Raw genomic sequence first — 14,410 nt, 5'->3', positions numbered from 1 at the left:
AAAGCCTTGGAGTAACGATTGATGACCAACTGAACTTCTCTGACCACATTTCTAGAACTGCTCGATCTTGCAGATTCGCACTCTATAACATCAGAAAGGTCCGACCCTTCCTATCTGAACATACAGCTCAACTCATTGTTCAAGCTCTTGTTCTCTCCAAACTGGACTATTGCAACTCTCTGCTAGCCGGGCTACCAGCTAATTCTATCAAACCTCTTCAGCTGCTTCAGAACGCAGCAGCACGAGTGGTCTTTGATGAACCCAAAAGAGCACATGTCACTCTGCTACTCACCCGTTTGCACTGGCTGCCAGTTGCTGCTCGCATCAAATTCAAAGCTCTGATGTTTGCTTCCATAGCGACCTCTGGCTTTGCTCCTTCGTATCTGCTCTCACTTCTGCAGATGTATGTGCCCTCCAGAAACTTGCGTTCTGTGAATGAACGTCGCCTTGTTGTTCAATCCCGAAGAGGGAAGAAATCACTTTCACGAGCTCTCACATTCAATCTGCCCAGTTGGTGGAATGAACTCCCTAACTACATCAGAATAGCCGAGTCACTTGCTGTCTTCAAGAAACGACTAAAAACGCAACTGTTTAGTCTACACTTTCCTTCCTAATCTGCAACTGCCTCTCTGGCTATACCACTAACTGTACTCTCTCTCTCTCTCTCTCTCTCTCTCTCTCTCTCTCTCTCTCTCTCTCTCTCTCTCTCTCTCTCTCTCTCTCTCTCTCCTCTCTCTCTCTCTCTCTCTCTCTCTCTCTCTCTCTCTCTCTCTCTCTCTCTCTCTCTCTCTCTCTCTCTCTCTCTCTCTCTCTCTCTCTCTCTCTCAAAAAAAATAAAAATAAAATAAAAAATAAAAAATTTTTTACTAATGCTTAGCTTCTTAGACTTTACACACCTGAAACTTTGTCTATAGCACTTGTTCACTGCTGCTCTTATAGTTGTGTAAATTGCTTCCTTGTCCTCATTTGTAAGTCGCTTTGGATAAAAGCGTCTGCTAAATGACTAAATGACTACGGGCAATTTAGGTCTTTGGACTGGACTGTGGGGGAAACCAGACTACCTGGAGAAAACCTATGCGAACACAGGGAGATCATGCAAACACACATCTTTTAGATTCAATAAAATTAAACAGATCATTGCATCTTTCCTTTTCTCCACCGCCATCACACACACCCCTTATTTCCTTAAAGTCCCCCTCAACTCCACCAGGGAAAAGGGGAGAGACAGATATCGCCGTAATCCTTTCCCGACTAGTGTAAGCACAAAATTAATGTCAGCTAATCCACAAAGAATAAATCCTTCTCCTTGTGTCGGATGAGGGATCTGCTTTGAGACGCATGCCCACTTTACAGACCCCCCTCCTTCAGCATCTTAATTCTCATTAAGTGTGCTAATGCTATATCAGAGCCTAAATGTCACCACAGTGACCGCATCCAGCAATCCGGCAGCATCTAGACCTGAACAACATGGCATTTGCCTTCAGCTAATGTGGCTTTTGTGGCAAGATTTTGTACCCCAGAACCTCCCCCCACCAGACCTTATGCATGTGCGTGCACACACACACACACACACCCTTGAGTTTGAATAGAGCCGGGGGTAAAGGGGAAGTGGCTTGCACATAATGTGACTGCGTGTTTGAATGCAGTTGAAAGCGCATTGGAGTGTCACAGTTACCTGTCATAGATGAAAGACTGTATAATATTCATTTACATTTTGTGCTTTAATATCGGATTAGCTTCTTTTTTAACAGAGACTAGTGACAGTAAACATTTTATGTTACAAAAAAATTCTATTCCATTTAAATGTTGCTCTTTTAAACTTTCTATTTATCGAAAAAAGAAAAAAAAAAATCAAGAAAGGTGGTAGTTTTTATGGCTTTCACAACAAATATACAGCAGCTTTTCAACACTAATGATTGTAATACATGTAAATATTATTTTAAAGGTTATTTACTAGGGATGTCCCGATCAGGTTTTTTTTTGCCATTGAGCCCAAATCAGAGTCATTTTACTTTGAGTATCTACCAAAACACGATTCGATACTTCTATAATACATAAAGAACAACAAAGAAGACCAAAGAAACAGATCCAGGATGTTCCTTATTTTTTATTTAATTCACCTTATTTTAACATTAAACAACTCTGTTAACAAACAGAGCACTTCTTTGTGGAAGCTTGAACAATCAACTAATAAATAACATAAATTCTTAACTTTTGGACTTTATTGCAACAGTAAATATAAAAAAAAAGTAATGTAAAAGCAAATAGCACCTCAACTTAAAATACCGGGCAGGCAGTCCCAAGTTTGCATATCTTACAGTTTACTATGGCAATGTTGTCGTCATCTACTTTATAATACCCCCAAATTGCAGACAAACTCTCGCTTTCTGTTTCAAGATGCTTCCATGTTTTACTTTGCCTTCATATAACCAATAGCGTCTCTGCAACAAAGTGATGTCATGTCACACACCACGCGTTGCTGTTTCTGTGTAAAGTGAAGAAAGAGGTCTAACTCTGTGTACATATATATTCGAGTCCTGATTGGGAAGTAACTTTCGATTCCGATTGAGTCTGAAATCACGTGATCGGATCTGGACATCTCCATTATTTACTGTATTCCGGAAAATGAAAGGTCAGTTATCATTTAATTTCATGATAGTGTTGTTCCAAGGTTGTATTCCTTTGGAAAAAATGTTTATGCTCATCCATAAAATGGGAGTAAATAGTTGCCAGTAAGCTTTAAAAAGTATCAAAGAATGGTTCCTTGTAAATTGTATCTAGGGGTATATAATAGGGTTTGGTGAAACAACATAAAATCTAATGGATTATGTAATGAACATCTCGATCTTGATAGTCTTCGTGTGTACAACTGTGCATTCATGGAACTCTATTAGTGCCACAGTTCACACCCACCTGCTCAGGAAAAACATACAAGAGCACAATGTTGATAAATTCATTCATTTTCCTTCGGCTTAGTGCCTTATTCATCAGGGGTTGACAAAGTGAAATTAACCGCCAACTATTCCAGCATATGTTTTCACACAGCGAATGCCCTTGCAGCCGCAACCCAATACTGGGAAACACCCAAATATTCTCACATTCACACTCATACACTATGGCCAATTTAGTTAATCCAATTCACCTATGCCACATGTCTTTGGACTCTGGGGGAAACCTGAGCACCTGGAGGAAACCCACACGAACGCAGGGAGAACATGCAAACTCTACACAGAAATGCCAATTGGCCCAGCCGGGGCTTGAATCAGCGACCTTCTTGCTGTGAGGCGACAGTGTTAATCACTAAGCCATCCTGCTGCCCAGCATTGATAAATGAAGGTTAGTAAACATGATACACAATGCTTAGAAATCTTCAGAAAAAAGGGAACTGTTGAATCTCCAGATGAAAGTCAGATTGTTAGTTGACTTGCAATTATTTTGCGTCAAATTTCAGTTTTCCTTGCCATACATTATGATTTCTATAGATGTAGGTACATTTTGTTTTGTTATTTTTCACCATACACTTTTGTATACACCTCAAACATTTGAAATATGTGTTGCATGGGACCATTCAGTGATTCTTCTGCTTAACACTTGTGACTATTTTCCACCATTATATCAATGAGGACCAGCATGATTTTTTCCCCCAAATTGCCTTTTTGTGTGGAAATACCGTAGCATGCTCTGTTTTTAAATTCGAAGTAGAACAATGGTCATTTCCATTGGAATCAATTGTGAGTCTTGTGCACTTCATTTGCAGCAGCTTTGTTTATGATGTTGCAGGCACGTAATGTATATTGCTTGGATGCTGCCTTAGGGTGCGTTGTTCCAGCTCCCTTGTTTAGTAGTCAGTGCACTGATCAGGAAGTCAGCCATTTTAAGTGCTGTCTCAATTGCAAAATTTTTCAAGTGTGCTGAAACATTCGTTTACTGAATTATTTCACAATGCACCGTGAAAATCAGGGCATATGGATGCTCACTATGCTCCCTTAATGGTATTCAAAAACACAACATGAATCATGGGAAACAAATAATCAAACCTATGTTTTCCTAGAAAGAAATTGTTATTTATTTATATTTAAAATGAATGAACATAGCTAGGGATATATAAAAAAACATTGTTTAATGATTGAAATGTTGCTAGTATATAAAAATAAAAAAATCTAATTAGTTAGCTGTAATGTACTTTAAATCTTTGTAAATTTAATATTTGAAAAATATTAGTTCAGCCATTGTTCATAAATTCTAGTTTCGATGTTGTACAATAAAGACGTTCCTGATTTTTTTTTTTTTGTACACAACCTACTGATTCATGACCTCGGGAACTAGGAATACTGATTGAGATGCACCTTTAGAAGTTTGCAGCAAAAGGAAGGGGATTATCAGGGTGTCTTTGGGGTCTTAAAAAATCTTAAATTATCATAAACAATATTTTAGGCCTTAAAATGTCTCAAATTTACTTGAAATATTGTGTTGTAGGTGTTAAATCATTTTAAACAGGTCATACGCCCATCCAATCATCAACAATCCATCTCAATTAAACTTGTAACAAGTTTTATTTACTTTTATTTACCTTCCTTAAATAACATTTGCATAAAAAGTTCTCTGTGTTATTATAGCTATTGTTAAGGACACTGACATGGACATACTTTTTGTGCATACATTTAGTGTATAATAGTTTTTAAAACTTGTAATGTTGAAAAAATATATGAATACAACTAGAGTTTGCTTGTTTTGACACATTACTTAAAATACATGGCTAAGAAATAGCTATAACTAACCAGTAGAAAAAGTCCTTACATTTAGCCTTGCATACAGAATGAAATTTCATTCTTAATGGTCTTTAAAAGGTCTTAAAAAGTCTTACATTTGACTTGATAAAACCTTTAGAAACCCTGATTTTATAAATGTATGCAATGTGTGTCCATATCTGCAACTATAGCATAATCGTCAATGTGTTGCATAGTGGTCAAGAGCATCTATAGTGCATGTACTTACGGTCTTCTCGGGTCTGTATGTAGAGAACGTTGCTACGGACTCCATCTCCTGCCTGTGTGTAGGCCAGGACCTGAATGCTGTAGTTTGTGAACTTCTCCAGCCCCTTCAGTTCCACCTGCTCACGAGTGGTAGTGATGTTCTGCATCTCTCCCCATTCTGAGAGATATGAAGAACATTAAATGACTCTCCTTCCGCATATTTATACAGTATACTCACTAATATCACTGAACACATCACACAAGGGAATACAGGAGAAACCATACTGACACAGTGAGATTTGTCTGTGAAAATGATATTTATCTGTTCAGTCAAAAATTAAGGTTCATCCAAGGTATTTGGATTTGCTGTTTATCTATAATACAATTTCCATAGTATTATCATCTGATATAGGGCTGCACAATGCATCTTTTCAGCATTAATATCGTAATGTGAAACTGCTGTAGTCACGTCACAGAATTTCGAGTTGGGATACTACAGTTTAGAAGTTGAGGGGTTACTGTGAAGTTTAACCATCGTATTTCAAGCTAATTTAAATGATTTGGGCACAGTACATTATAATGTTTGTAGCTTAAAGAAACAGTTTATATAATTGTTTACAAAATAAACACTATAAATAGAGTACAAAAACTTCTACGTGCCATCTGCAATTTCCTTCTAAATTGAGCATTTTTCCCAGGTTCCTGTGTGTAGGTTCTGTAATTTCACTTTCATGGCAAAGAATAGGTTTGTTTTATCATGTTTAAAGTAAAATAACTGAACTTAAACATAGGAAGCTGAGTAAACTGCTCAATTTATAAGAAATTTTTATATAGCACTTAGAGGTTTTTGCATCTAAACTCTTCATACAGTGTTGTTTTTTTATTGATTAGTCAATATCTTTTTCTCTCTCTGAAAAACCCAAATCAATTCAATATGCATGTTTCAATATAGTTATGCTCCCTTGGAAAAAATTATGTATTTAATTTGTATCTTTGGTCTGTTGTATTTATCCATGCATGTAATTTATTAGATTTTATGCAGATATGCTTCCCTACATCAATCTCAATCATCCCAATTTAAAATGATAAATTCATCAAGCAATCCAATGTGAAATTATGAATTATTTCCAAGCTCAAATAATTCTGGAGAAATTGTTTTCATTTTATATTTATATATAGCACAAAAATGAAATATCGCAAGATTTGTGAAGCCCTAATCTAATGTTATCACCATCGTACTGTTTTTGTAAGTGACACAGTTGAATAAAGAAAAAGAAAACTTTATAGACTTCGTGTTGGAAGACACAAATTAAACCCTTTTATGAACCATTTTTGCTGGCCCAGCATATTGGTTTAGGTGCACAATCATTCAAAAACTTGGGGTCAGCAAGATTTCTAGTTAACATGATGATTCATCACAAGGATAATTGCATTTAAAACATATCAAACTGTTTTACTGTATGTTTTGACAATTCTAAAACATAACAAAACTAAACAACAACAAAAAACCCTAATATAACTCCAATTATTTAAATTGTAGTTTCACAGTAATCATGTAGACTTATAATTATAAATTATTGTAATTAATTCTAATTATTAATAAAATTATAAGAGTGATTGTGTTGACAGGTTTCATCGTTGTAACTATACCAATACTTTGTTTCCATCATTATATCAATGTTGTAATCAACATTCTTTGTATGTTAAATATAATAGAGAACAACACACACACATACACATGCCCAGCCACAAATGTACACGTAAATGCGTCTGTGGTTTGGACTGGCAGGGATACAGATACTTGGGTGGACAGTAGGAGGGGCACTCTACAGTGACTGCAGCTAGTGAGGGTGTAACAGTAATAGTGCATAATTACTCTGGTTGAGCCCCAGTGTCTGGCCCCCACAGCACCCACCTCCATCGGGGTAGAGGGACCAGAACACCACACGGTAGCCCTTCAGAACCCCATTCAGGGTCATCCTTGGGGGCTCAGACCATGTGATCACTGCCTCATCCGATGTCACCGTTATGGCCCGCACATTCTGCGGTGGCTGGCTGGGAACTGTTTGAGGAAAAAAAAAACAGACAAAAAGATGGTCACATAAAAGGAAAGGAAGCAGCAGGAAAATAATTCAGGCACCAAATGGAAACAAGATAAAATAGGTGAAGTGGAAACCAAAAATTGCAGTGAAAGAGCACAATTACAGTGATATAGTAAAATGACAGTAATATACTGCAATTGGAGCACTTGGTGTAGCCCAAGAGCATCAACAACCTTGTAACTGCACTCAAAATGGAAGGAACAATCACGTCCTGAAACTGAAGAGAAGTGAAACGTTGCTGTTATCTTGATCTTGAGCTGTTTCACCTACTAAATGCATTCGATTTTTTTTTTCCCGGATACACCGCAAATGTGGCAGTAGTGATGTGCCAAATTGTGTTCCTGAATAAATAATGGCACTATTGAGGGGACACAGAGCCTGTCTGTGTGACTTGCTGGGAGGGAAAAAAGCATGTGCGGACGACAGGATGAAAGGAGGGATAGAGGAGGGATAAAGCTGGATTGGCTCTATGAGGGAGCAGCTGCAGCTGGCGCAGGAAGAGAAGGAGTGAGTAAAGGAGATGGTGAGAGGAGGGAGGGAGAAAAAGCAGAGGAGAAATGATGGTATTTGTTTGAAGAGGCCTTAGGGTCCAACTCTGTCTGGCCCTGGTGGACCACACTAAAACTGCCATTTAGAGTAGAGCGGCTTGATCGAGTGCTCACAAGCACAACTCGCAATAACTCTTCAACCCTGCCCGCAAAACCCAGTTTCTTGGTTTTCTGGATCTGACACACAAAACAACTTACAGGTATACTGCCAGCCCTACCATATAAAATTACTCGTTCATGTCATCTTAAACTGTTTGATTTATTTTCTTCCATATATTCTGTTTAATGAATAGCATTTTCTTGTGTTTTTACAGAGGTTATTTACATTATTTTTGTCCAATTACTTTTGGACTCTTAACAAGTGGGAGGCACATATGCAAACTGTTGTAATTCCTACAGCGTTCACCTGATTTCGATGTAAATATCCTCAAGTTAAAGCTGGCACTCTGCAGTTAAAGCACATCTTGTTTGTTTCGTTGCAAATCCATTGTGTTGGTGTATAGAGCCAAAAATGTTAGAATTGTGTCGATGTCCAAATATTTATGGACCTAACTGTATGTGTTGGAACTTGGCTGCTGGTTTAAACAGTTTTAAGATGATTCTCAGCTAGTCATGAGCTGGGTTATGCTGGTCATGTGATGGTTCTAATCAGAAGCTACAGTTGTTGCTTAGAACATATAAACCAGCTCATGACCAGCTAAAGCCTCAATATACTTTATGGATGTTCTTTTTTGTTATTCGTATGAGGGCAAAAAGAAGATTGAAAAGGCTGAACGACTGTATACTGTATACTGAACACTCCCAACGCCCCTGCTCTGTAGTGAGCATTGTTGTAAATGTATCATGCTGCTTGTATGTACCCCTAAATACAATGATGGTTGCTGAGAGAGATGAACACTTTCATAAAAACATCTGGCAAACAGTTTTGTCCATGAGAAATGTCACCATGGTGCATCACATCTTTACATTTGTTTCTGTTTGACATGGAAATACACTGAATGTTGCCACCAGTGCGCACAAAAAAGATGAATGATGGTGTAGTTCTCGCCATTGCTCTGTGAGCGATGGTACAGGGACAGACACATCTGTGCTAGCTCTGCTACTTGACCCTGTAGTATTTATGTAGCTAGTTGTTTGTTTGGATGTTGTTCTCCTGTTTGACCCCCATGAAAGTGAATCAGGGAGAAGAAATTGCACATTAAAGAAGGTGATGTTTCAAAACACACCCATTGATTACATAATTGCAGTGGACAATTGGTAGCTTAAACGTGCACAGGAGCCAAAAAGTTAGCTTTTTTAGTGAGCTGCTTTGAACCACTCAAAAAGAGCTTTGTTTTGGCTAGATTAGGTTGAAATAGCATTATTTTAGTTTGTTCTTCAGTTCCATTTAAAGTATAAAAGGGCCTTATGAACTAGCTTAAACCAGCAGCCAAGCTTCAAAACAGACCTAACCTAAGTGTAGTTGCATTTTTAAAAAATAAAAAATAATTTAACACATTATAGACTGAAATTCTTGACATCCTCTCTATATCTTCTTGGCACAAGCATGACCGAAGTAGTCATGTCTGACTCATACACAAATCATCCATTTCATTCAGATCTTACTAATGAATCATTTTAAAAGGGCCCTTGTGAAGTGAACCAAATCATCTATCTTTAGCTAGGACATACTAAAATGACATCATAAGATTATAGATAATATAAGCTGACTGTGTTGACCATCTATTTTGTACATTTTGTACCAGTGTGAGAGGAAATTATTCTATAACACTTTTCCAGTAGTCTTAATTTGTCAATTATTAAGGGAAACCAGGTAAGCTAGGACTGTGTTTATAAGAAGTCTGTGCCAGTCAGCCAAGCAAAATGATCTCTCTTCCCAACATTCTCCACTGGTCAACATCCACAAATGGTTATAAAGGGTGTCCAACAAAACTGACTTTGACCATCAGACATTGGACAATTTTCACTTTTGGAATACATTTGATTCTTCTCGTGACAGGAAAATGAAGAAAGTGAAATTCTATAGTTATTTCTAGTTGGCCAAGCTTTTTGATCATTTGCTGGTTGATTCTGGTGTGGAGTGTCAGTTGGCTGCAATACCACACAAGGTTTCAACCTGGTAGAACATCTTCACTGAGCTTTAAGGTTGACAAAATTTAGAAAAACAAAACTTGACAAGAGAACCACCGTGAGGTAAAAAATAACAGTCAACAGGGAAAAAAATGATGGAAGAACTCAATAGTGGCACAAAAAAAGAACCCAGGAGCTTTCCAAAAATAAGAATGGAGAAGAAGTGGGTGGAGGGGTGGAAGGGGAAGTTGGGAGATGGAGGAAGAAATAAATGAAAGGTGTTTTGAGAGCGACTGAGAGAGGAGTGGGAGCAGAGAGGAGGGGAGTTGAAAGCCGGAGAGAGGGATCTGGAGGAAAGATGAAAAGAGAGAGGGGGAGACAATGCGCTCAGCTGCAGATAATTAGACTGGGAGGAAAAGCAGAGGATCAGGGAGAGGGGGCTTGGCAGACAGGCTAATTATAATTATTTTTCCTATGCTTGTTGTTATTACTATTATCCTTAACAGCATCAATATCACTGTCGCCTCAGTGACAGTGACACACATGCAGATTAAGGCCATGGTCCATAGTTGCCCCGGACACAATGCTTATGTGCAGTTATACAAAAGAAATCCACAGAGCAAGATAGATGGGTAGATAGGTAGATTAGCAGGTATACAATTATATGTTTCATTACCGTCTTCAAGTGTTGTGGCATTGATCTCAGAGCTGGAAGGTCCAGTTCCAGCTCGGTTGAAGGCCTGGACCACTACACCATACTGAGCGAACTTTTTCAAGTTATCCAGAGTGTACACCTCACTGTCACCCGTGGCTTTCATCTCCACTATACTGTACTGTCCATTACTGCCTGGTCCGTTCTCCCTATAACCAATTTGATAGCCTCGAATCACTCCATTCTGGAGCTCTTTCTTAGGTGCCTGAGTGGAGTGAAAAGAAAAAGAGATCCAAGTAAGTCAAACTCTAAAGTTCAAAGAAGTGCAAGTTTAGGAGTTGCAGGCATACCTTCCAGGTGACGCGGATACTTTGAGAAGTCATTGGCTGTAAAATCACTTCCATGGGTGGGCCATCAGGAGCTGTGAGAAAAGAAACATGTCACAAGAATATTAAAGGAATGAAAGATTGATCATTCCAAATCTTTGACATTCATTTTTTTCAACAAATCTTAGTTTTCAGGCAATTAAATAGACAGAGGACAGATAAGATAATTGTATGGAAGCAAAGTGGAAGAGAGACAAGTGCCAGATCAAGAAAAGTTCTGAACCAGGACTTGAAGCACATCTGCATTATATGGAGTGCTGCTGGAGTCTCTGTCCCAAAGGTACACTTAATATATAGACTTCTTATCAGGGGTGCGCATAACTTTTTATAACTATATTTTTATATCTTTGAAATCTAAATATGAACTGATTTGCATATACTGCCATATCTCAGATTTATATCTGCATGACTGCGTGATTAGCTGATTTATATAGCGCTTTTCTGGACACTCAAATGACTCAAATCTCCTCATCCACCCCCAGTGTGCAGCATTCAACTGGATGATGCTACGGCAGCCATATTGCACCAGACTGCACACCACACACCAGAGAGGAGATGAAGCCAATTATGATATGGGGATGGTTAGGAGGCCATGATGGACACAAAAGGCAAGTGGGCAAATTTCAAGAGTCAGGACCTCAGTTTAACATCTCATCCGAAAGACTGTGCTCACTGAGCAGTATAGAGTCCCCATCAATATACTGGATATTTAGGACCCACACAGACCGTAGGTTGAGCACCCGTTGCTGGTCTTACTAACACCACTTCTGGCAGCAACGAAGCTTTCTCATATGGTCTCCCATCCAGGTTCTGACCGGGTGCAGCCCTGCTTAGCTTCAGTGGTTACCATGTGAGAGTTGCAAAGAGCTAGCTGCCGGCCCGTCCAATCTGCGTGTAATAATCAAGTAACCCTCAACACCAGTGCTACAATCGCATATTTCCATACTGTATAGTACATTAAAAATGGGAGTAGTATGTCAGAATTTATGGAAACAGTATGCTCGAAGTACCCGGATGACCTACAACTTCCGGCAAGATTCTGAAGTGCACATCCGATAGATGCTATCCTATCCCATGATGCTGCACAAAAGAATTCATCAATGGGAGTGAAGCGACACAACTGATGCGGGCAGGTCATGTGGTGATGACAAATGGCAGATGTTGTATGTTTGAGTTCCATTCATAATACTTTCATTCATACTATATTAGATGTACTAACAGTCATGTAGTAAACTCAAATGTATTTTTGGACGAGTTCAGACGCAGCCACAGTTTGATTAGAGAAAAGGCTGAAATCTCATTAAAGTAGCTCTCCAGGAGTAGTGATGGAGACCTTTACTGCAGGGTGTCCCATTTGTAATTTTCAGAAGTTTTTTCAGAAGACTGCTTGTAGTGCTGTTTTTGCAGCCAAATTCACACTTTTGCTGAGCACACACTGGGTTAGCTGCACATCAGATTTTTACTTAACAGTCTATGCAGTGTTGCACCATGCAACTAAGTCGAAAGATGACTGCAAGTTTACGATTTACATTTATTGATTTAGCAGATGCTTTTATTCAAAGCAACTCGCGCCCATGAACACACTTCCCTGGGAGCTGGGTTCTCAGCCATGGTAATGAGGATGGATAAGAGTACTGGTTATTCACTCTCACCTACAAACCTGCTGGTGACGAGAGTCAAACCTGCAACTTTTGGATCACAAGTCCAACTCTCTAACCGTTAGGCCAGGGCTGTCCCATTTTAATTCATATTATAGCTTAAGGACTCTCTTCCACTGTGACTTGGCTGACAAGTCAACAACAACTCAAGAACAGATTCAGGGTTGTATTGTGAATGTTTTGGAAAAGACTCACACAAATCTTCTTGTTTTATGTTCTCCAGAATTAAACGGTGCCAGATCCATATATTTTGGTGAGAAAGGATAGTTATTTACAAGCATGGGTTTGTAGAGTATGAACCAGGATATTAGACATACGTGCTTCTTCTGTACTGATGGTCAGCTCTTTGCTGGCTTGACTGCGTCCGATCTTGTTGTAGGAGTACATGCGGATGCTGTAGACTGACGCTGGGTGGAGCTCTACTATGTTGGCTTGGTTGTTGGTGGGTGAGATCTTACGGGTGGCATGTTTCAGCTCCCACGGGTCTACGACAAGGACAAAATAACACCGATACATTACTACAACTCTATCCAGACTGTTCTGGAACATTGTTTGCTAGCATGCAAAGAGGGCTGTTTACAGGTCAAATAATACGGAAATGAAATGCAAGCAATGCACGGGAAACTAGGACAAATGTAGATGTACAAACAGCAAAATAATGCAATACGCCAGAGTCGCAACACCACAGAAATCTGTTCACTTCCCATTCATCTTCTTGTAGTGTGAGCTTATTCGCTACATATTCTCCTGACATACAAATACATATTTAATGCACTCTCACAATGTAATTCATCCAAGCTTGAAATGGAAACAAGGCAATGGCGCACCGGATTTGTTCTTGTACTCTATGTCATAGCTGGTGATTATGCTGTTGCCGTCAAACCGCTGTGTCCACCTCAGGTTCATACTACGATCTTTGACTTCTCGAACCTCAAGCTCTGGAGGGTCAGGGGGTTCTGTGAACAAACAAAAGGAAATAGACTTCAAACAGACAGAGGAGGATTGAGACTGAGAAAAAGGCAGAGAAGCTGAAGAGTAAGCGGTGGCTTGGGGCCAGGAGGTAAATTATTGATTTTATGTCTCTAGATAAAGAGTATCATGTAAGATGTGAGCGTGTTGTTCATGGCTGATTGTCTTGCCTTGCACTGTCAGCTGGATGAGCCCTCGACCCTCGCCGTATGAGTTGATGGCGTGGCAAGAGAAAAAGACGGAATCCCCACGCTCTGCTGGCTTCAGCTGCAGAAAATAGATAAAGTGTTCAAGAGATTTTCATCCTGGGCCCCATTTTATTTGTTGCTGTATGATTTATAGAAGTCAATAGTTGGATGGTTGTTTCTTTGTACTTCCTAATGTATTTTGATTGGAGTAATTACTTAAATCACTCATTTAAATAGTTTTTTATTTTATTCTAAATGGTACAATGTATAGTTTAATTCAAAATTATTAGCTGTTTAGTGAATTTTTTATTCTTTTTCAAATATTTCCTAAATTGTTTAACAGAGCAAGATTTTTTTCACAGTATTTCATATTTTATCTTTGTATTTGTTTTTCTTGTTTTATTTTGGCTAGAATAAAAGCAGGTTTTAATTTTTAAAAAATATTTTAAGGTCAATATTATTAGCCCCCTTAAGCTGTATTTATTTTTGATTGTATACAGAACAAACCATTGTTATACAATGACTTGCATAATTACCCAAACTTGCCTAATTAACCTAGTTAAGCTTTAAATGTCACTTAAAGCTGAATACCAGTATCACAAAGTATCTAGTATATGAAAAATATCTAGTGAAATATTATGTACTGTCATCATGGCAAAGATAAATCAGTTATTAGAAATTAGTTATTAAACTATTATGTTTGAAACGTGTGGAAAAAAAAAGTATTAGGATGACATATATAAAAAACCTGAGAAAATCAATGATTTATGCCAAACTTACTAACTTACAAACTTACTACTAAAACTTACTTACTAATTCACTTAAGCTTTACTTTATCACCACAGCCTCGTCAGAACTATGTTA

General features: G+C 38.5%; 1 protein-coding gene across 2 annotated transcripts in view; it reads right to left on the bottom strand.

The window, feature by feature from the left end:
* Positions 1-14,410, bottom strand: part of LOC130242272 (cell adhesion molecule DSCAML1) — a 163,505-nt gene that overhangs the window by 18,248 nt on the left and 130,847 nt on the right. For both annotated transcript variants that reach the window (XM_056474324.1, XM_056474325.1), the window contains exons 13-19: positions 13,529-13,625; positions 13,217-13,345; positions 12,707-12,874; positions 10,696-10,766; positions 10,370-10,610; positions 6,850-7,035; positions 4,996-5,151 (exon numbers count right to left, since the gene is read on the bottom strand). In XM_056474324.1, coding sequence (XP_056330299.1) covers positions 4,996-5,151; positions 6,850-7,035; positions 10,370-10,610; positions 10,696-10,766; positions 12,707-12,874; positions 13,217-13,345; positions 13,529-13,625 — 1,048 coding nt within the window. The remainder of the gene's footprint in view (positions 1-4,995; positions 5,152-6,849; positions 7,036-10,369; positions 10,611-10,695; positions 10,767-12,706; positions 12,875-13,216; positions 13,346-13,528; positions 13,626-14,410) is intronic.

Source organism: Danio aesculapii, chromosome 15 (genome assembly GCF_903798145.1).
Source record: "Danio aesculapii chromosome 15, fDanAes4.1, whole genome shotgun sequence".
In the NCBI taxonomy this organism is placed as follows: domain Eukaryota; kingdom Metazoa; phylum Chordata; class Actinopteri; order Cypriniformes; family Danionidae; genus Danio; species Danio aesculapii.
Note: the sequence above shows the minus strand (reverse complement) of the source record. Positions and strands in the feature narration are given on the sequence as shown.